Source organism: Panthera pardus, unplaced genomic scaffold (assembly GCF_024362965.1).
Source record: "Panthera pardus isolate Hobbes unplaced genomic scaffold, ASM2436296v1 HiC_scaffold_21, whole genome shotgun sequence".
NCBI lineage: Eukaryota > Metazoa > Chordata > Mammalia > Carnivora > Felidae > Panthera > Panthera pardus.
In genome coordinates, this window is record NW_026526777.1 from 42540823 (window position 1) to 42565090 (window position 24268).

At 42.3% G+C, this 24268-nt stretch overlaps 1 protein-coding gene across 5 annotated transcripts in view; it reads left to right on the plus strand.

The window, feature by feature from the left end:
* The window catches only part of LOC109254156 (voltage-dependent R-type calcium channel subunit alpha-1E), a 294088-nt gene that overhangs the window by 117604 nt on the left and 152216 nt on the right, over positions 1-24268 (plus strand). For all 5 annotated transcript variants that reach the window (XM_019427913.2, XM_053909169.1, XM_019427864.2 and 2 more), the window contains exon 6: positions 16695-16798. In XM_019427913.2, coding sequence (XP_019283458.2) covers positions 16695-16798 — 104 coding nt within the window. The remainder of the gene's footprint in view (positions 1-16694; positions 16799-24268) is intronic.

Genomic DNA, 24268 nt, shown 5'->3' on the forward strand with positions numbered 1-24268 from the left:
AGGATTAAAAGAAATCAAATACGAGAACTCTCTCAGCACATCCTTTCCCATCCTCCTTGCCCCCCAAAGAGGGATCAAAGCTCCGCAAGGATTTTCTGAGGGCAGATACTTTGAACATAATGGTGGTTTATTAATTTATCTTTTCCAAATTTGCTTTCTTCTCTCACACCAAGGGATAGCAAGACTAAGTCTTCCATGCAGTTTGCTCAGAATTCTAACACTAGCCTGTTAGTCTAATCATAACAGAGTTCTTGGAAACAAACATAGCAACAGCAATTATATTTTACTTTTAATGTCTGATTAGCTGAAATTTGCTTTTACTAAGTTATTTCCATCAAATGTATGGAGCATTGTGCATTTGGCTTATCTCTGTGTCCTCCTCTTGCAGCCCCATCTAGCCTCATCTAAGGCCTCATCTAGCCTTTATTGTGGAAGCTGATTTGATATGTGTTTGCCTTGTGGGTGCCCTCGAAGCTCCAGCCATTCCCAGCAAAGGGCTGGGATGATCTTGTGAGTCTTCTGTTTCTCATTATCCCTCTGCTCTCCACCAGAATCTCTGGCCTTGAATCTTCATGTGAGTTCTGCTCCTGTGCCCCTTCCCCACTGGGCCTCCTCCCCTGGCTTCTAGACTAATCCTTCCCCAGTCTCTGAGCCCTGCCTCATTGACCTCTTCTGCTTCCGGCCCTGCAGGAAGGTGGGCTCCATTCCTTTCCTCTTAAGTTACTCCTCTTTTCTCACAGTGTGTCCCACAGGGTACCTGAGCCATCTGCCCAAGCCAGGCTGTGTTAGGGTATGAGCCTAGAGCAAACCCAAGTGCCTCTACATTGCTGGGTCTTCACTCCCTGTCAGGACCTATAACTATTCTGCCCTTACAAAGAAATGGTCTTTGCAGGTGGCCCAGCTGGGGGCCAGACCCCATGTGGGGAGCTTTTCCCTTAAGTTTTCCCCTCACTATGTCCTTCCTACTCAAGCTTAGATCCTTCTGCAGAGCTCAGGCCTCAGCGTAGGTGTGTCTAGTGCCTGCCTATCTTGGGGGGCAGAGCAGGGGTGGTGAGAGGAGCTGTACCTGTTGCTATGGCAGCGCCCAGCTGAGATCATGAACCCATTTCACTCCCAGGAGATTTCAAGGTGAATCAGTCTCTCCTCACCCACTCCCTTTCTCTTCCCTCTCCACCTCTCACCACATCCCTCAGTTATCTTCCCTCCCCTTCACTCAACCTCAGGCTTTCTCCTTCCTCAGATTTCTCTTCCTTTTGCTCCAAGATACATCTGCGGAGCAACTGAGGCTGTGCATGGCAGACTTATTTTGTTTATTTTCCTAGACCAGTGTTTCTCAAACTTTAGCAGGCATCCCCTGAAGAGCGTGTTAGAACACAGTTTCTGAGTGTTGAGTTTTATCCCTAGAGTTCTGATCTGGAGGGCTTCGTTGGGGCCCAAGAATGTGCATTTCCAATAAGGTTCCAAAAGATGCTGATGCTGTAGGGCCAAGGACCATCCTTTAAGAATCACTATTCTGGACTAGGTTTGCCCATGTTGAACTAGTTATGGCTGGAATATTCCTTTGTGCTTTGATTCTACATGGTTTGATTAGCTCATTCATCCATTCATACAACATGTTTATTGAGCACCTTTTCAGAGTACTGTGGCAGCTACTCTCTATACAAAGAAACAAAAAACCTTGTCCTCCAAGAGTTCACAGATTTGTACAGCGGACAGACAAGTAAATAATTATTATATGGTGTGATAAATATTATAATAACCTGCAAATAATGAAAAAGGTTTATAAGTAGGCACTGATCTTGTACAAGGAATGTAAAATATTTAAATCAGATGAACATAAATTCATTCATATAAAGTGATTCATTCTTTTTTTTCTTTCCCTCCTTTTCCAGGGTTAGGGGAATCAGAGCTTAACCTACTTAAATAACATTAACATCTAGTGTGTATGGAGCATTTACTATGTTTCAATTACTGAACCACGTACAGAATATATTGATTAAAACTGCTGGGGTCAGACTTCTAGCTGTAACCTGGTCACTTACTCTCTGTGCGGTTTGAGACAGGTTACTCAACCACTCTGTGTCTCAGTTTCCTCGTCAGAGAAAAATGCTATGGAACTAGGATCTGCTTCAAAAGATCTTGAGAAGATTATAGGTGCAAAAAGGGGCAAGATGAACATAGTAATTGCTCTAATAAAAAGTTGCCTCTTACTATCAATATTTTGTAACCTCATGCTGAATATCAAACAGTTTGCTTAAAGAAATGTATACCCTCCAGACTAAATAAATCACCAGGATTTAGCCAAGAGAATGGTTTGGGGCTAGGTCTGAATGTGGGGATTGGAGGAACTCAGAGCAAGCCTGAAAAGTGCCTGGGGCTCTACCCCTACCGGGAAGCAGCCTTAGCTGGGGCAACCAGGGACTCACTTTATCCAGATGAGGCATAAGAAAGGCCTTGAAAAGGGGCACCTGGGTGACTCAGTAGGTTAAGCCTCCCATTTAGGCTTAGGTCATTATCTCCCCATTCATGAGTTCGAGCCCTGTGTAGAGCTCTGTGCTGACAGCTCAGAGGCTGGAGCCCTCTTCAGATTCTGTGTTCCCCCCCCTCTCTCTCTCTCTCCCCCTCCCCCGCTTGTGATGCCTCTCTGTCTTTCTCAAAAATAAACAAACAAGCAAAAGGCCTGGAAGGATGGCCAGGATTTTGACTATGCTTTTTTTCTTTTTTCTTTTTCTCCTTCTCAGGGTTAATTATCAGGATTGATTCTTAAAAGCATTTTTAGCAGAGAGAACATCCCTACCCAACAAATCTTAAGAGGGAAGAATCCTCAGGCTGGGATGTAGAATTTCAAACTTAGCTTTGCCATTGAGACAGCCAGGTTCACCTTCCTTGAGAGATGCTTTCTCCCCCATCCCCCATCACCTTCATGCCCAAATGCCATATGGTTGGTGCTGTCAGCATTAACTGGGTATTTCCTAGCAATGCCCTCCAGAGAGGCAATGTTTTCTATTGCTTCCCCTGAAGCATAGTCCTCTCCCCTCCTAGATACCCTCCCCAGCTCCAAGGGATGTGATTCCCCGTTGTGTTTTTATCCTAAGATCAGGGAGTGTTCCCTTAATCTTTGGGGCCCTCTATGGACTGCAGTCCACATTGATGCTGTGTGTCAAGTCTGAATTTTCTGCCTCCCTCAGACCTAACTTTCCAGCTGAAACTGTAGCTGGATGGGAAGGCAGAATCATAGCAGTTTTGTTTTAATCCTTTCCTGACCTCCTCAGAAATAAGGGTGACACAGCCTTTCTTCTTCCAGAGAGGATTAGAAGCTAAAGTCCTTCCTGGAAGATACACCTGGGAAGGGCTTATTAAGTGATAATCCCTGATCAACCCCCTCACATCATCTACTAACTCTGCCCTCTTAGTAATGAAATAGACTTCTAGGTATCTAATTAGCTCTTTGAGAAATTTTCTTTCTCATCACCTTTTCTTTCTTTTCTCCTTTCTGCTTCCCTTGAATTTAATCAGAGCCATGCATTCGGCTTATTAACTTATTTATTCATTCATTCATTCATTCATTCATTCAGCAAGCACTTGCTGAGCACCTACTGAGAGCTAATTTGGGTTCTGGGGCAGATGCATGGACAAATAACACCTATTACTTGTTCTTAAGGGGTATCAAGTCTTGGAGAGGAAGATGACATTCAAGCAGTAATTACAGTACAAAGTTAAGTGGTATGACAGCACCAAGTGCAGGGAGTAATGAGGGTGAATGACTCTGGGAAGGTTTCCCAGCATAGGTAACATTTATGCAGGGTATGTGTAGAGGCTTTCCAGGTGGGAAAAGTGGAGGTTTTCCAGGCGGTGGGGACAACATGACCAAAAGCACAGAGGTATGAAAGAACGTGAAATATGAGGGCATTGCAAGAAGCAGGGTGTGGTCATGTGACTTGGTCTAGGGAGAGGCAGCAGCTGTGAAGTCAACTGGAGAGTTTAGGCTGGGGTCAGTCCTGGGAGGGGATTTGGCAAGGGCGACCATTCGAGGGTGTTAAGCACAGAAGAGACAGAGTGAGATATGTTGGTTACAAAGAACACCTTTCCCCTGCTCTGAAGACTGAAGCTGACTGTGACTGGGAATCACTTGTCCCACTTTACAGGGTTACCCTGGCAACAGAGTGGCATTTGGCCTACTAGCCAAGGAACTAGCTGTGACAGTCTTCCTACCTTATGAAATGTCCATGGCTCAAAATAATCCCATGAGTTAAGATGTGCACACCAAATTACTTGAAGCAATATACCATTGGATGGGATTACCATATGCAGTTGGTCAGAAAGTGTTTACCCTGCTAGCATTGCTGTTGTAAATACTTGCATTCATAACTCTGTTCTCAAGAATGTTCCAAATTAAAACAACATTGTTATTTTTGTCTCCCACCCCTAATACAAGAAGCAACACAATATAATATCTTGAGAAGAGGCCAAATAAGAGTTTGGATATTGGTTCTATAATATACTGACTGTATAGCCTTTCTGAGCTTGGATTTTGTTGCTGTTGTTTGTTTTTAACATGTAAACTTAAAATTGCACCTCTCTTGTACATAGTTGTGAAGATTAGATTTAATGTATATTATGCACCTGGTTCAGTGTCTAGCATAGAGTAGATACGTAACAAGTGGAAGCCATGATTATTTTTCCTCCTAAGCTACACTGGAGTCTTAGGCTATAAGTCACAGGAAAATATTTAGGTAAAGATGTTTTAATCAGGTCCTCTTCATACTTCTAGAAATAGGTTTGACTGGGCCCATGTTGGAGCTGTCATTCAATAGCTTATATAGATTCTTGTATTAATCACCTATCATCATTAATCGTGGTGCATTCCACCTTACTGAGCAACAAAGATAGTTCTGCAGAGAATGGTAAAGGCAAAAACTGATTCTTTCCAGTGACTCCTAGATTGGACAAACAATGAACATCATTGTTCTGTTATATGTATTGTTTCAACCTTGTTATACCCCAAAACCAAGGGGAATGCTCAATTGCAATGAACTTTGTGTGTCTTACGGGAGTGAGGAAGAACAAGAACAATTTCTAGCAGCGGAGTGAAGAAGACAGTACAAAATCAAGAGATGAGAAAAGAGAAGGGTTTGGGAGAGTGGTAGACTTGGAACCTAGGAATGAAAGTCCATGAGGGAGAGGAGAAGCAAAGTGAGGAATATGGTCTGAGTGGGAAGGGATCTCACATCTGTTGTCTGATGTAGGCACCTACTCAAGTGAGGAACTCCCTCCTCAGTGTCCCTAACAGATGGTAATCTTGCACAGTTATTCCCATTTTTTTTCACATCATGGCACACATAGAAAATAATATTTGTATAACACTGAGGTAAATGGATGAGGCTGCTTACAAGTGGAGGTGACCAACCTGGGGACTCTGACAGGTGAGTAGAGCAATACCTTGAGTACACCTGTAACCCAGTGTGCTTTGAGAAACTCTAACCCAGCAGGACCAGAGTGGAGAACCTCACCCATGCATTCTCAGGACAGCACCTCAGGTGCTAAATAGACACATTGGACTGGGTATTTCATTATAATCATTCATACAAATGCAAATTTACTGAGCATGTTTTCCAGAGATATGTCTTGGATTCTGAAGTTGGAGAATCCATGGTTTCTTAAAAGCCATGGTTTCTTGCTTTCACAGTGTTCTCACTAGGAAGTAAGACAGTTTCCTCTGGCCACCAAACTTGCCTGTAGCTTCTTCAGGGAACCAACTGGGCTTACCAGCCTTGTGTAGTGTTTGACACACAGTCATTAATTAAGATAGGGATGTTCAATGATACATTAATTCACCTGCTCAGAAGCCAATGTGGAGGGAAAAATGAAAGCCAAGAAAAATTATTTGAAGCTTTTTTTCTTGAGTGTCTGCTCTTATGTGCTGTGCTAAATATTTGTTAGCTAAGTGTACTTGCTATACGTCAACAGAGATGCCATTTTACAGGTGATGTATTTATTTCCAGAGAATGAAACTCTTCCAGGCCTGTGACACAGAAGAATGCTAGGGGTGTTATAATCTCCTATGAGACAGCAACATTATTGAGAATCTCTTGTTTGAAGAATAATATTCTAGGCATTAGCAGAGTGAACAGAGAAATAAAAGTTGCAGTTCTGTTCTTGAGAAACATTTAGCCCTAATGGGAACATAGGACCAATATATGAAAGAGACAGAATATATATATCTTTACATATATGTATCTTTATCTATCTATCTATCTATCTATCTATCTATCTATCTATCTAGATAGATAGATAAAGATGGTCTGTAAATAAGCACACATAAAAAACTCAAGTGCAGCACTTAATGTTCTCTTTTCTATTGTAGGTGTTCCTACTCATGACTTAGCCTAGCCTTCCTGCAGATACCAAGGCCCCTGAGGACTGTTTTACATTCTTATTCCTCTTGTGCAGAGTACACACTCAAAAGTGTTAAATGTATATGCTGTGTGGGGTGTGCCTAAGTGCTGGGGCAATTCCAGAGTGAAGTAGAGTGGTGTGCTTAAGGCAAGCCTTATAAAGGCCAAGCAGTGTTTTCCAGTATGAGAAAGCTCATGGTTTGGCAGAGGGAGGGGATAGGGAGTGAGCAGATCTAAATAAACACTTAGGCCACCATTCAGGGTCGTCCATGACCTGCTGCTTCTTGTCTTGCTGTCCTAACTACTGCCAACAGCAACTATTTGTGGTCTCATTATTCCCACCCCTTTCTTTCTCATTAGATTTTGTTCTTCCATTGATTGACCAATCTAAATCCTCCTCCTGCTTTGAGTCCAGGTACAGCCCCAGGAAGCCTTCCATGACACTTTTGCTCTCACTCCTTTCTTCATTAAATCAGATGAGAGTATTCACAGGTCTGAGCTCTGTGTTCTTAATGTTCAGAAAAAGTGGGAGACAGCATCAAATGTCTTCAACATTTGTCTTCAAATGTCTTGGTGTAGCTTCCAAATGAGATCATGAGGCTAGGTTAATTACATAAAAAATAGCCAGAGAGAATGGTGCCATGGATACATAGTTTGAGTACTGAACTAAGTGGTATAGAAGTGCTGTGCAGAGTGGGCTGCAGGACAGAAGTCCTGCATCTCAGTTAGACTTTTTTTTTTAAGTGTATTTGTTTTGAAAGAGAGGGAGAGAGAGAGAAACCTGAATGGGGGAGTGGCTGATGGAGAAAGAGAGAATCCTAAGGGCTCGAGTTCACAAAACCATGAGATCATGACCTGAGTCGAAATCCAGAGTTGGATCCTTAACTGACTGAACCACCCAGGTACCACCCCCCGCCCAGTTCTTCTATAGCCAAGTAGTGGAGTATCTTTCAGCATTCACCCAGCTTTCGATCCTCAGTTCTTCACCTGTGAAATGAGGGGTGTGTGCTATCTCTGTAATCTGCAAGATGATAAAGATTTGAGTTCTTATACTGAATGGAAAGCAGTCATTAGTTACCTGGAGGGGACAGGGGACCAATGGAAATGCAACAAATGGTTATAATTAGAAGGATTGATCCCTGAGGACCATAAGATAGAGAAGAGAATCAGCTAGGAACTGGTGAAAGACCTGTTGCCCTGGTGTCATCAGCACAGTTTTCTGGAATACAAAGGACTCTCCACAAAGCTCTGCCAGTGTACAGATTCGATCAAGCCTCATGTACCCTTTGTCCCTGAGCCTCAAAGGAATAGTCTTCTGAGACTCTTCCTTCAATCTCTGAGCACTTTTTGCTTCCCGACTTTCTGGAAACAGTACATCAAGTCTCTCATCAGCAAGCCCTGTAGAACGGGTCAAAGGGTGATGTGTTTTAGCTAATCATCATAGGATGCATCCTCTTCAATTTCCTCTTTCAGTCACATACTTTGGCCAGGCAGCATATGGTGCTTTCAGAACAACACACTCACCTTTTCCCAGAGCAAAGCAGCATCCCAGTCTGGATGGCTTCGCATAGGGTCAGCTGTCCCTGGCCTGGCTTTTCAGTGACTCCAAAAATGCCTGCCTGCCTGCCTGCCTGCCTGCCTAGTATCTGGGGCTGCAGTTGCAGGGAGGACCTCTCCCCCCACCTCTCTCTTTCTCACCCCACCCCCTCCTTTCCTCACACTCTCTCTCTCCCGCCCTCCCTCTTTTTTTTCCCCAATAGTCTTTGTTTTCTTTCATTATTAAAAACAAGTTACTGCAGGTAAGTTTCAAAGTATAGAAAGGTATAAAAACTTTTATTTTAATCGCTTGTTTCTATTCCCACCCCCGTTACCATCACTGTTAACATTTTTCACTATTTTGACTAAAACAGAACTTACTGTTAAAATTTGTACATGACCCTGAACTACTTAAGTAAATTGTTCCATTTAATTTTGGAAAAATTGAAAACATTTTATTATAGAAATTTGCAAACATACACAAAGCTAGAGAGAAGAAAATATTGAGCCCCCCCTTTAACCCAAGCCCAGTCTCATAGATACAAGATCTTCCTCCGTGTTGGGCTTCTGGCCTAGAGCTCCAAAAGGGAGATGACAGGATAAACATCACATAACCATGATATTGGAATTATTAGGATTTATCCAAAGAGATTTTAAGGATTTCAGGGCCCTGGGCCATGTGGGTTTTTAAGGCCCTTGCTTATATGGACACATACAGTCATGGCTGCCTTCCTGGTCTGTTGCGGCACCACTTACACTCTCTAAGTTTGATGGCAATTACTTGAGTCCTCTTCCCAGCATCAAGCTGTATGGATGGGTTTTCACTGACGCATCAATGCTTGTATCCCCAGTGCCAACGGTGATCACCACCCATGCCCAGGATGGGGCACTGCTTGCCCATGATGCTGAGCAGAGCTCCCTGGTATGCAGCTCCTGACCCTGGTCTCATTCACATCATACTGCTGCCTGTGGATGAGGGTGGGAGTGCTGTTTTTTTTCCTGGCTTTTGTTGCCAAACTGGTTCTGCTGTTTTCCCACTGGCAAGAGTAGGAGAGGAATACGTGGTGAAATATCCAATAGGAAGTTACTCCTCGAGGTGCTTTTGCATTGGACTAAGGCACTGCTGCATCCTTGGTGACAGTCAGTGACAATCCAGGCAAGCAAGAGAAAGTGGCTCCTGGCCATCAAGTTCAGGGGCTTGGAATAACCAGAATGTGTGCTGAGTCTTGATTACTTGTAACGGGCCCCTAGCTAAGCCAGATGCTGCCTTTGGAGCTTGTTTGTATGGGGAAGCTTACAATGTTGATTAAATATGCTCAGGAATCTGAGACATAATAAAATGCTTTGCCTTCAGGACTGACAGGTTCAGCCTCCTTGCCAGGTAGCAGCAGGTGGTTGTGTTTTACTTGGAGCTCTCTGTCCTCACTCTTTCCACCTGCTCCTCTACCCTTATTTCTTGCCTGAGGACTGGGAAGACAGCTCTTACTTTCTGGCTGCCAGATCCTAGTTTTTGGCTTTCCTATTCATTTTTGTTCTCCCCCAGAAAGTGGTAACAGTATGGCTAGGATTGTATTTAAGAGACCTGGGGCTAGGGGCGCCTGGGTGTCTCAGTCGGTTAAGCGTCTGACTTCAGCTCAGGTCATGATCTCACAGTTCATGGGTTCGAGCCCTGCGTTGGGCTCTGTGCTGACAGCTCAGAGCCTGGAGCCTGCTTCAGATTCTGTGTCTCCCTCTCTCTCTGCCCCTCCCCCACTGGTACTCTGTCTCCCTCTGTCTCAAAAATAAATAAACATTGTTAAAAAAAATTTAAAAAGAGAGACCTGGGACTACATGAGATATGGAGAGTGAAGAGTTCTAAAGCAGTTGACCAACTGTGGTTCTACATTGTGACTCCAGGTCACTTTGCTCATTTGGGCCTCAGTTTCCTCTTCCACCAAATGATGGGTTGGATAGCATGTTCTCATAATCTTCCAAGACCATTGCTGGAATTCTTGGTATGCAGGGAACCAGGTTGGATAATCCATATGCCTTTAATAGCCCAGTGGTTTTAGAGTCAGCATTTTGTGTCCTTTTCCTGGAATGTGAGTGTGGTCAGAGGAGTATAAATGGCTCTTCCCTTAGAAACACCATCCAACTCTTGACTCAGGGGTGGGGTGTTGCCTCTTTGTAAAGTTGGTCAAAACCCTGATGAGAGAGGCGCCTGGGTGGCTCAGTTGGTTAAGCATCTGACTTTGGCTCAGGTCATGATCTTGCAGTCTGTGGGTTCGAGCCTGTGTTGGGCTCTGTCTGGACAGCTCAGAGCCTGGAGCCTGCTTCAGATCCTGTGTCTCCTTCTCTCTGCCCCTCCTTGCTCCTGCCCTGTCTTTCTCAAAAATAAATAAATGTTACAACAACAACAACCTGATGGGAAAAGGTATAATGTATTAAGTCAGATTCCCTGTAAACAGGTACTGGGACAGATTCCTGGGGCAATGATTTCTTGAGTGACTGCTTTCCAGAGAAAGCAGTAAAGGTATGAGGGAACCAGGATAGGTCAGGCGAAAATATTATACAGACGTGATTTCAGAAGTTTTAACCTCAGCCATATCCCACAGGCAGGTCAGGAGTGTGAATTGCAACCCAGAGTTGGTCCCACCCAGAGGAAGAGGGGCTGTGCCATTGATACCCTTATGTCAGTTAGTCATTGGATATAGGTCCCCCAACTCCAAGGGCAGGTATAGACTCCCAGGTGAGGCAGTTTTGTCATCCAAGGCCAAACTTCTGAGAAGGGTCCAGGTGCGAGCCAACACATATGGCTGCTGGAGGATGGGTGCACCTGCAGGTGAAGGGTACCTAATGGGAGCGGCACAGAACTTATGGCATCCAGGTTGGTGAGAGCCAGGCAGGGATCAGGGTAGGAGGCAGGGTGGGAGAGGGCTATTCTGAATGTAAATTCCTGAGCAAGCTAAAGTCCTAAGCAAAGATGGCTCAATGGATGGCTCAGCATATGCGGGAAAGTGCTTAGATATGGCTTTCCAATTAAACTGACATAATTGATGATAATAGAAGTCAGGCTAATGTTATATTTGAGGAAAGGGAGATGGTGTCTAGGATGGGGCATGAGGGAAGAACTGGGCTTATCTGGATGCTGGTCAGACAATTATGTACACTTTGAAAAAATCCATCAAGGGGTGCCCTTACGGTGCATAGATGTTTCAGTATAACATCCATAAAGGAGCAAGGAGACTGCTGTTACAGGGTGGTAGGAGTTCATTCTGAGAGGGCATCCCTATCCTCCTTTTTCTCTTACGTGCCCCCTCCTTCTTGGCACTTCTTAATCACCTTTTTCTCCTCTTTGTTTCCCTTCCATAATAAACCCTTCATCTGCCTTTCTGACCTCTGCTGTCTCAGCCAGGGGTTGTGTGTTAGACTATCATGTGATTCTTTTCTCTCAAAGCTTCATTGAAAGTTCCAGGGAATCCTTGCCTGACCACCTAGACCAGATCAAATGCCCCTTTGCATCCCTGCCCAGTGTGGCCCCTTTATAGCAAACAGCTGAAGGTCGTAGGTGTATATGTGTTCATCATCTATTTAATGCAGGTCCCTTGTTGTGCTGTGTTTCACAACAGCCAGGACCTGATGCTGGTTTGCTCATCATTTATCCCCAACACCTAGGAGACTATCTGTCACAAAGTACATGGTCCACAAATTTGTTGAACAAAATATGGCATTCTGGCTCCAAAACATGAACCCCAGGTCCCTTGAGGGTGGAAGAGGAGCTGTCACACTTGGTGCTGGAATTAAGCAGAGGCCAGGGAAGGCCATCCACTGGGGGATTCCTGGTATGCTGCCCTTTGAGGAAGGTGGTACTTGGTGGAGCCAGCCTTTGGCTTCTGTTCCTTTCATTCCCATGCTTGCCCTTCCTGAACTTTCTCTCCCTGGGGTGTCAGCAGAGGCCTTGGACAGATGCTTTTGCTGAAATGGATGGGCTGGCCTTTTTGGAAGCCTACAGTGGCCATTCCGACCATGTCTTGACCCGAGATTGGTTGGTGATTCCAAAGATTTCTCCTTGGGACAAAGCCTCTCAGCCTGTCATTCTCCACTGGAAACTGTTTTTATTCCTCAGGACATTTGGCAATTCCAGAAACACCTTTGGTTGTCACAGGTGGGGGAGTGCTACTGGCATCTAGTGGGTAGAAGCCAGGGATCCTGCAAATGCACCACATGGGACAGAATTAACCAGAATTACCCTCCAACAAAGAATTATCCAGCCCAAAATGCCAACAGTGCCCTGGCTGAGAAACCCTTCTGTAGGCCAGCCCAGGCTCGCCAACAGATGCTGTCTCCAGCCTAGGAAGCAGGTGTGTCCCAGAGACCCTCTCCTTTCCTGAAATGACCCTAGAATCCATATCCCCCATTTCCCCAGTCCCAGCTCACTCAGTCTCTTGATGAGACTTGCTCTATGAGAGGCATGTACATAGAAGAGGCCCTCCTCTATGAAAGGCATGTACATAGAAGGAAAACAGTATATTCCCAGAGCCCTGTGGAACCCTGATAGAGACCTGAGTTCAAGGTTGGGGGCTTGGCTCTGCATATACAGCTTCAGTCTGGGAGAACCATTGGACCTCCTCCCTTCATCTTGCTGTCTCCATCCTCCTCTTTCTCCTCAATCCTGCTCCTCCCACCCCACCTTGTACCATTTCCCCCAGTCCTCCAGAGATTAATGTGATAATTGCCATGTGTGCCTGTTTACACAGGGAGTGGGTGCACTCACCACCCCCAATCAGGCAGGTTCCCAAAGGAACACATTTCACGGTGTCAGGACTGGTACCCGCTGAGCACACCCTGTGCAGGCGGGCTGCCGCCCCCAACTGCTTTCTCTGTCTGTCATTACCCCCATCATGCGCACGTGTACATGTGTGTGTCACTTGGGGAATCAGCAGGTGAGAAAGACAGCAGTCTAGGGGCTTGGCTGGGTTGGGTGGGAGGAGAATCAGCGCTTTAAGTAAGAGGACATTGCCCCAAAGAAAAACACTGTTCTGTAATGGCTGACAAAGAGTAGGTGTTCCATGAATGGTGGGGAATGAAGAGGCTGGCACTCCTTGTGCAGCCTTCTTTGCAGGGAGGAGCCTGGTTTATACTTACTTAGCTGCTCCACAGCAGCGGTCTGGGCAGGGAAGGTTCTACTGTGAGACTCTTGGGCCAGAATCTAGTGGAACATGTTCAGAAGGCTGTGGGTCTCCTTCCCCAGAATCTCGCTCAGAACATTTAGCATGGCCATCCTCTGTTCCTGAAGGAAGAATCACCAGGGTAAGTAGAGTGTGTTGATCCCGCATGCAAGCAGCTTGTCAGGAGTCACAGAAGCAGAGGAGTTTGGAGAAAGGATGAGAGAGAGAGAGCTTCTCACCTAGGCAGCCTTCCTCTCTTCCCCCTCCTACTGTGACACAGGCACAGGGACACCTGAGAGAAAACACACTCATAGCTCTGAGGTTATTACACTGGCAACTTTCTCCTTGGTGTTCCTGACTCCCACCTCACATGGTTTCGGGGCTTTTGCTCACTTGAGAGTTGTCGATAACTTTCTTTTTTTTCAGTCTCAAAAGACACTTTAGTAGTTGTCTCTCCTCCACTGGATAATTTTAAGGTTTTAATAATGAATCAGAAGGAGATTGGAGTTCTAATTAGCATCAGAAAGAACCATGTCATTGTGGGGGAGGGAAATGGGAAGTCCTTTGCTCACTTCCTGCTGAGCTATGTCCCCTTGTCCTGATGGATTTGTCATTGATCCACTGAAGGGCATGTGAGATGAGGGTGAGGCCTCCTGGTGGGGAAAGATGGGAGGGAAAGAAATGGGAGGAAACCCAAGGGAGAGGAGAAAGGTGTAGAGAGGGTGCGGCAAGTCTATTAAAAGGTTTGTGAATAATCTCAGGGCGCTGTCAAGCTGCTTTCTCCAGAAGAACCTTTTAAGCTGTCAGTCATCTATAATAATTCCCTCAGGGGATAGTGCCCCTGGCCTTGGTGTCCTCCTAGTCTTTCTCTTTCTCTTCCCCTTCCTCCTCTTCTCATCAGACAGGTCCCAATGCCATAGTGGAGGACAGTTTTTCTTAAAAAAACAATTCAGACAAAGCTTGAAAGGAGACTATCAGAATGAAAGTTTTGTGGTTTTTTGTTTTTTGGTTTTTTTTTTTGGTTCATTTTAAACACGAGAATTCTCTTATTCAAATTGTGGTTGTTTATTGAGTAGTTGAACCACACACACTCCATGTGCCAAACACTTCATTAGGTGCCAGGTATAGAAATGAACAGACAGTTAAGATTCTTGCCTTAAGGTGGGTTAAACCCAAACCAAAACATTCTCACAACACGTGGATAAAGAGACACTGTCCTTGTCATTGTTTTTTTCTGGGAGAACTGGGAAGTGCATTCTAGACTTTGGGCTCATGAGAAGAGTCTTCTTATCCCTGCATTTTCACAGGCTGTATTTCCTCATGTGTTAATAGATTTTCTTCAAAAAGAGGGGTTTCATAATCAAGGAAGTGTATGAAATGATATTGAAGTTAATAATGTGCCTTTCATGAGTCTTCCCACAGGCTAAGGGGAAAGTATAATCTGTTGTGTTTCCTAAGTCTCTTTGGTCACAGAAGCTCATTTTCCACAGAACACATTAACATCTTGCAGATCACTAGCAGTGAGAACACTTTTTGGGAAATGTTATTCACTCTACAGTGTCTCTGGCAAATCATCACCCAACTGAAATTGCTCTAGCCATTCTCAAACAGTAGCTCAGTCACTCCTGGGACCAAAGACACCTTAACAGTCACAATTTCATCCTTTCCATTTCTGGTACCAACTAATGTTTATTGGCAGCTGAGCCCTGATCTGGGTGCTGGGAGCAGACTTAGTCCTTGCTGCCAAAGAATGCTGGGGGGAGGGGGGGGACTCTGGCTAAACCATATAGTCACTCCAACTTCTGGTGCACCACTGGTGAGCCCTCCAAGCTAACCAGTCTTTACAAAAATGTTGCATTTGTAATCATGAATAAAGGTAGAGCTATTTATACATGGATCCTGTGATCCTATCCTTCAGCTCATAGGAAGGACCATGTCTCAACTGTCCCGGAAAAAAAAAAAAAAACAGCTTCTTATGTTCTTTAAAATCCCTTGTGGCCCTTGATAACTAGTTCTTCTGCATCTTCTTTCTGATAATCAGGAGCAGCTTTCTTTGAGGTCTGGCCCACATGTTCCCTGCTTGCATTTAACTGATCAGACCTGTTTGAACCAAAGAGTTAGAACTTACAGACTGAAACTGGCAGATCCCCACTTTTGTCCCATACAGTTCAGAGGGTGTTTGTTTTTAACTTATATTCTGCTTCATTTGCAATCATCCGTCTCTGAACAGTGTGGGGGCAAGACAAAAGATACAAGTTTGGTGAAAGAGGTTTTCTTAAAAGCTATTTTTAATGGAAAATTCTACTGTGCAGTGATAGCTTCCATGATCAGTGGGAAGCTATATTCTGTGGACTGACATATTTCAATAGGAGGCAGAAAGAAAATTAGATAATTTGAGAGAAAAGAAAGAATGTCCTCAGAGACCACCAGAAGCGTGAGGGCAGTGAACCAAAAATATGTTTGTAAAGCTTAGCAGTGAGAAGAGGAAAAGGTAAATCACAGGGATAAGAAGCATTTTGTCATAGAAATTCTGAGTTCAGATCTTAATTTTAGTAATTTAGCCTGTGAATTTTAGTCATGGCATTTGACTTTCATGGCGTTGTTTCTCCAGTGAATTAAGAATAAAATATCTTTTAATTGTTTCAAATGGGTATTACAGTTTGCATGTGAGGGGCTGGTGTGGGGTTGGAGGGGGATTTCAAAAGCCTGCATATATAAAATGCAATTCAAGGAGACTGTTTAGAAAGATTTGGGATTGATATTATGGGGAGGAAGGGTCAAGGTGAAGTTTAGTTGAGAGGCTGAAGTGTTAGAGAAGACTTTTCAAAATGCTCCCAAACGGTTCCTAGGTCCTAATAAGACATCCTGCCAAGGGTTGCTTCTTTTGGCTAAGCCATGTGGTGTAATCCTCCCTCAGCCTCTAAGTATTCAGGGGCCATGAATCTCACTTGTAGCATAAGAATCCAGAATATGGATTTCCATGCATTTTTCACTTCACTGTGTGTTCGGATTAGAGAGGAAAGGATTGATCTTTAAATCTAGATTTATTCCTTATTCTGTCCAGAGCCTTGTTGGGCCCAAGCCTGAGCCAGCTCTGTACTATTGGACTGTGATAGAAGAAAGAAAGAGTGCAGGGTCAAGGACTGAGCAGGATGTGGATGACAGTAATGTCTCCCAAGCAGTCCTGTCCAGGCTTTTGCCAGCATCCATGGAGTAGATGGACACAGCTTGCCTCTGATTTTTGAGAATTTGCCCAATTTAGACTGCAAAAGCTTAGAACCCACTTCGTTAAACACTATAAAAACCAGCAATTGTTTGTATGATCTTGGAAAAGTACTTGACCTCTCTGGGTTCAGTTATCTTAGCTGTTAAGTAAGGGTGTTGGACCGCTCCTACTCAGGGTGTTGTGTGAGGCTAATGCAGTGTCCTATACTGTGTACATGGGAGAATATGAGTTAACCCACAATAACACCAAACTGGGAATAAAGCAGGCAGTGTTTAACTGTATTGCTCCATGCTTGTTATATCACCCTATATGTGAAACTTCAGGAACGGAAGCCTTCTTCTGGCACATGGTTTTGGTAAAATATTAAGGAAGCGTTATTCTTTCTTTCAGACCAATGATGCCTTAGGAGCCACCTGGAATTGGCTGTACTTCATCCCCCTCATCATCATTGGATCCTTCTTTGTTCTCAACCTCGTTCTGGGAGTGCTTTCCGGGTAAGCCAGATGTTCCTCTCTCCTCTTAACTTCTTTCCAACTGTAAACTAATGCTCTGGACTACTGGCCAGTTCATTCATTTAACCTCCCTTTAGGGCAGCCCCTGTGTGAGGTGCTATTCGAGATGCTGGAAATGCAGTAGTGCACATTGTTTAATCATCTTTATTTTTCTTACGAGTTAAAAAAATATTTAAGCCAGGTACAACGTTGAATATAGTATCCAGTGAGAGTTCATTGATTCATATACATCCTTTCATTCAGTCATTCAGCAGTCATAGATCTTCTTTGTCCAACACCAAGCTAGTTGTGAGGGATGTGAGGTTGAATAAGATAGAGGTTTTACCCTCAAAGATTCTTACTCTATCATTTATTGAACATCAAATTCCATATTTGTAGCTTGGATTAGTGTACATCAGTCAGCAAGTACTCAGTGTCTAAAGCCATGGTAAGCATAGCAAAGAGCACATAAAGTCTAAGGCATGGTTCCTATCCAACATGGATGGAACTGGAGAGTGTTATGCTAAGTGAAATAAGTCAGGCAGAGAAAGATACCATATGTTTCACTCATATGTGGATCCTGAGAAACTTAACAGAAGACCAGTGGGGAGGGGAAGGGGACAAAAATGTTAGAGACGGAAGGAGGCAAACCATAAGAGACTCTTAAATACTGAGAACAAACTGAGGGTTGATGGGGGGTGGGGGAGAGGGGAAAGTGGGTGTGGGCATTGAGGAGGGCACCTGTTGGGATGAGCACTGGGTGTTGTATGGAAACCAATTTGACAATAAATTTTATATATATAATAAAAAATTTTATATAACTGTGTTTTGGGGACAGGGCACAAACATTTAGACAGGGAATGGAGTTCTTTTACTGACTAATATGAGATACAGATAATTTGGGGCAAGGAACAAATCTATTATATAGTCTGAGATTATTAGGAATTGCTTCATGAAGGACTGAGATTTTGCTTGGGACACACAATATGTAATAGGATAAAATAGGTTATATGTGAGTGAACATTCCATGAATGAGAGCACCACACCATAAGAAAAATTGAAGAAATGGGACTCATCTTGCAATAGGACAGGATTATAATGAGCCTAATTTACCTAGAGCATTTGGGAAATGTAAAGTGTAAAATAGAGCTACAACAGGGGTTGATTTTAGAAGGTCTTACATTTTTCTAAGTAAAAATGAATTTAATTTCTTCTCTGAGTAGCATAAGTTCTTCAAATGGAAATTACAAGGTAGTGCTTCTGTTAAACATAGAAGGTTGAATGAAATTCACCATGTCTTGTAATTCTACTAACACAGGAAAAAAATAATTTAAGAAGGGCACAGTGACAGAACGGGAGAGGAAATGACAACAGATGAGAGAGGTCAACAAAATTTTTGAAGGCAGAGAGTAAATGGTAACTGATCTAGTGGTGGGAAAGCTGAGGTTTAACTGCCTTTGGTGAGGAATGCCAATAAAAAGGCAAAATGATTTTCCTTCCGAACCTTCCACAGTCCTGGAAAGCCTCCAGAATTCAAGGCACCACATATGTCTGAGAGATGAAATATGGATGGCACTAAAAACAAGAGGATTGGTCAAAAGTCCTCATAAGGAACACTTAGAGGACATCTATCCAACACCCTAGATCTCTATCCCCATCTATCCAACACCCTAGATATCTAGCCCCAAACAAGTCTCACAGGTGTCTGCCCTCTCCAACCCCCACCCCAGCCAAAGTCAGAAGACTTACTATCTCTGTAGAGTCTGAATCAAAAATTTGCAACGGTAACATCAGGTGCTTCTGAGGGTAGGGTTGATATGCTGGAATGAAAGTCCACAAACTGAATGTCATGCTTCCAGCCCACATCTGCCTACTCTTAACTCTCAGAAGTGGATCAATCTGGTATGGTAAGGGTTAGTAGGGTTCCTCTGTGGGGAAACCATCCATCTTAAGAGAAGAATATTATGTGTACTGATACCTGAGGATGGCCAGAGAAACGGTTCCCACCCATTGCCCTCAGTGAGGCTCATATTAGTTTCCTGTGGCTGCCACAACAAATGAACACAACTAGGTGGCTTCACACTGTGAATAAAATTAATTCTCTCACAGTTCTGGATGCTAGAGGTCCAAAATATGGCAGGGTCTTACTTCCTCTAAGGGCTCTAGGGGTGAATTTATTTCCTTCCTTTTCCAGTCACTGGTGACTCCCAAGTATTCCTTGGCTAGTGGCTACATCACCCTGGTCTCTGCCTCTGTGGTCACATTGCCTCCTTGTCTTTTGTCTAAAATCTCCCTGGGCCTCTTTCTTATGAGGACATTTGTCATTGGATTTAGGGTTTCTCAAGACCCTTAACTTAATTACATCTGCAAGGACTTTTTTCCCAAATAAGGTAACATTCATAGGATACAGGAATTAGGATGTGGACATACATTTTTTTGCAGGGTCTTTCAACCCATTACACTTATCATTCTACAAGCTCCAGCCATCCACACACAAGAGTTTCTAATAAGCTTTTTTGACACTGCTCTTAAATATTAAGGCAGAGTAGGGATCATCAGCATTGGAAAAAGATATCCAAAACAAAAGACAAAAACAAAATAATATACAGAAAAAAGGAACTTGAGGGGGCGCCTGGTTAGTCAGTTGAGCATCTGACTCTTGATTTCAGCTTCAGTCATGATCCCGAGGTCATGAAATTGAGTACAGTGTTGGGCTCTGTGCTGAGCATGGAGCCTGCTTAAGATTCTCTCTCTCCCCCACTCCCTCTACCCCTCTCCCTGGCATGCACTCCCTCTCTCTTAAGAAAAAAAAAAAAGGACTACAGGGCGCCTGGGTGGCGCAGTCGGTTAAGCGTCCGACTTCAGCCAGGTCACGATCTCGCGGTCCGTGAGTTCGAGCCCCACGTCAGGCTCTGGGCTGATGGCTCGGAGCCTGGAGCTTGTTTCCGATTCTGTGTCTCCCTCTCTCTCTGCCCCTCCCCCGTTCATGCTCTGTCTCTCTCTGTCCCAAAAATAAATAAAAAACGTTGAAAAAAAAATTAAAAAAAAAAAAAAAGGACTTGAGGGAATATGAATGATGGAGGGTACAAAAGATAACTCTTAAAAAGTGTAATTGATATTAGCAGAGGTCGAAGAGAAATAATTTTAATCACAAAATAAATAAAAAAAGGAGAACATTTAGCAGTTAAGAAGAGCCCTTGGAAATTAATGTAAAATAAATAATGTAAAATTTCATTAATGCAACATGAATTAATGTAAAAAAATATAAATATGTAATGAAAATAATGAGGAGTAAATGGTTGGAATACAAGATTAATGAAATCACCTAGAAAGTAGAACAAAAATTTTTAAAAAATCAGAGGGTTAGTCCAACATTCAGCTTATAAGAGTCCATAAAGAGAACAGGGAAGAGGGCAGGGGGAAACTTACAAGTAAAAATACTAAAAATGTTTCCAGAATCAGTAAACACACATTGCCAGAGTAAAAGTCTGTTGAAACATGCGCAAGGATATTCTTTCCAGCATTAGTTTTTGGTGATGGGAAGTTAGGAGAGAACCTGGGCATCCACTGTTGGTAAAGTACATGGGTAAACTGTGAGATGCATCCCATGACATACTATGCAGCAGTTAGGAGCAACAAATACTATGTACACACGAAAACATAGAGTATCTTAAAAGCATAAAATTTAGTGAAACAAGAAATAGTATATAGTATAATGCATGTAAAAATACATGCACACAAAATACATAGATTGTAAGAATGCATTCAATAAAAAGTATACATTGAGTACAAGTTTCTCTTGAAAGTAGAGCATTCTTTTTTTTTTTTTAAGTTTATTTAATTTTGGAGGAGAGAGAGACAGAGTGTGAGCAGGGGAGGGGCAGAGAGAGAGGGAGACACAGAATCCTAAGTGGGCTCCAGGCTCTGGGCTGTCAGCACAGAGCCCGACACAGAGCTCGAACCCACAAGCCATGAGATAATGACCTGAGCCGAAGTCGAACACTTAACTGACTGAGCCACCCAGATGCCCCCTTTAACATAAAATTTTAAAGTAGTTTCAGATTTACAGTCTATTGATTCAACAATTCTATACATTACTTGGCACTTACTATGATAAGTGTAGTCACCATACAACATTATTACAATATAATTGATTATATTCCCTTTGCTATACTATTTGGCTTCATGACTTACTTGTTTTATAACTGAAAATGTGTAACTCTTAATATTTTTATCTGTTTTGCAACCCCCACCCCACTTACTTCCCCTCTCTGACAACCACGAGTTGTCTATATTTAAGAATCTGGTTTTTGTTTGTTTTTTCATTTGTTTTGTTTTTTTATATTTCACATATAAGTGAAATCATGTGGCATTTTTCTTTCTCTGACTTATTTCACTTCACATAATATACCCTATGTCCATCCATGTTGTCACAAGTGGCAAGACCCCATTCTTTTTTATAACTTAGTAATATTCCATTGTCTATGTATGCCACATATTCTTTATCCATTTCTCTGTGGATGGACACTTGAGTTACTTCCATATCCTGGCTGTTGTAAATAGTGCTGCAATAACATAGGGGTGCTTATATCTTTTCAAATTAGTGTTTTAATTTTTGGGGGGTAAATATCTGGTAGTGGAATTAATGGATCATATGGTGTTTCTGTTTTTAAATTTTTGAGGAAACTCCATATTATTTACCACAGTGGTTGAACCAACTTACATCCCTACCAACAGTGCACAAGGGTTCACTTTTCTCCTTGCTAACACTTATTTCTTATCCTTTTTGCTACTAGCCATTCTGACTGGTGTGGTATGATACCTAATTATGGTTTTGACTTTCATTTCTTTGATTAGTGATGTTGAGCATCTTTGTGACTGTTGGCCATCTGTACATTGTCTCTGGAAAAAAATATCTATTCAGGTCCTCTCGATTTTTTAATCAGATTTTTTTTGCTATTTATTTGAAAGTAGAGCATTCTTGTGAAAACTTTCATATACCAATGTGGTGTAAAGCAAAGAAACAATTACCATTTTGTAAAAGCAAAAATGCCCTTTGGATTTTTTTCATTTATCAAAAATATGTACTAATGTGGGTTTTTCATGAAAGTGAAGTGGTGTAAAGTAAACTTTCAGATAGCAGAGGAAACCTGTCTATTGTAAGGGCAGTTTGTATAGCAGAAATATGGGAAGAGGGTATGGATATAAAAGGGAACAAATTAATTTAATTAATTAATAATAAAAATGCCCACTGAGCATTTGACACAACTAATGAAAAGAGACCACACACCAAGATAAACCATCATAAAATTTCAGAACATTTGAATAAAGATAATATTCCAAAAGCTTCTGGTTATTGGGAAGGCAATATATTTTAACAACAAAGAATCAGGAGTTAGGGTGGCTTTGGGCTTCTCAATGATACTTAAAGTTAGAATTGAACAGAGAAGTTCCTAAATATTTCTTAAGGAAAAAAATTTCCAAGATAGAAATCTATACCCAGCCAAAATAGCAATAATTTCTGAGAATGGAATGGCAGTATTTTGAGACTGTCTTTCTGAAGAAGTTACTGGAGAATGTGAATCTCTAAAAATAAGGAATTAATTGAAGAAAGAGAAGGACATGATATTCATGCAAACAAGGGATTCGATAGAGAAAACAGGCAAAGGGGATTCCAGGATGATTATGAAGGGAAGTCTACAATGATAACTGTCAGAAGACCTAGAGAGCAGCAAATTCAGATTTGGATAGGATGACAGCTTAAGAATGATATCTTTAAGGAAAGAATTAAGCAAGTTATTCCCTGATGTACATTGTATTCAGAAAAGTTCAAAGGTTTTGTGAAGATTATATATATGAATATATAATTTATATATATGTGTGTGTATATATATATATATATATATATATATATATATATAAATGTTTGAATTGTGTATAAACATATTCATATATGTATTTATATGCACACACCTCCATCTGATCAACTCCACAAAATACAAAAGGGTTACCACTAGAGACATGTAAGCATCGTAAGTTAGTTTTGTGTGTAGCTGAGCCTTAATGGATTGTGAAATGACCCCGTATGGTGTTATAATTGCCTTGAGAGGATGGGGGAAGATAAATAAGGGGAGGGGAAGGGAATGTCAAAGACTAAAATCTTAGGTTCCATAGTAAGAAAGTCTTTAAGCAGTATCCTAAATTGAAAAATAGGGGTGCCTGCGTGGCTCAGTTGGTTAAACGACCAACTTTGCCTCAGGTCATAATCTTGCAAGCCCCACATTGGGCTCTGTTCTGACAGATCAGAGCCTGGATCCTGCTTCAGATTCTGTCTGTCTGTCTGTCTGCCTCTCTGTCTCTCTGCCCCTCCCCCACTCTTCCTCTGTCTCTCTCTCAAAAGTAAACAAACATTAAAATTTTTAAAGATAAATATCAATTATGGAGGTATAATATTAAAAAATTAAAAAAGGATACTAGAAAAAAATACAGGTAAAACTTACAAATGATGGTTTCTGGGGAGTGAGAGTCAGGGGTGGGGAGAGGTGTGGCAGTAGATGGCTATCTCTTCATGATAAGTTTTTAAAAAATATTTGAGTTTAAAAGTCAATGTGCATACCTTGAGAAAAATAGAAATAAAATTTTAAAGTAAAATTACTGCATATACAGAAAAGTGTGGGGTGAAAGGAATATATAAGACCATTCATCTAGCATCAGTGGGGGAAGCATTGACATGGAGAGAGACCAGATTCACTAGGATTAAGGGGGAAATGACCATACTAGTCCAAGTATGTGGTATTGAGAGCCTGTGGTGACTTGTGAAATGGTTATGAAATAAAAGCAGGAAGCACTGTGAAGACATTCTTAATACTGTGCATCTTGAGTGGAAAGTCATAAGATGTAATGGGACTTCTTATATATTTACTCATTCAGTGAGCATTTATTGACATCCTTTATGTCCAAGCACTGCTCTAGGTCATTTGCTCCATATTGCCTGTACCTACAACTCAGATACTATCTCTCAGTAACTACGTATGGAAGGAGCTTGACCATAGACTTCATTTGTCATGTATTTATGCAGAAGGGATAATCTCTTATTTATGTAATCTTACTTGATGTTCTTTATCCCTACTTGTTTCCAAAGTGTGTCCATGGTTAATTTAGAAAATTCAAGCCCTGTTCTTACTATTTGAAGAGGGAGGGAAATAGATGCTATGCGAACAAATCAACCATGTTCCAAATAAGGCTTCTATATGGGTTCAAGACATACTTTAACAGAGCTGGAACTAGGACAGAGCACTGCCCTCCAGGACAATTTCTATGTCTAACTGTATCCAGTTTGATAGACCATCTCTGGTTTGGAGTTGTTTCTTTTAGTTCTCCTATGTCCTGCTCTGGATGGGAAAGAGTGGCACATTGGTGGAATCGTGATCTTTTGGCATGTGACAGTCATGAGTGAGACCCTAATCTTGCCAC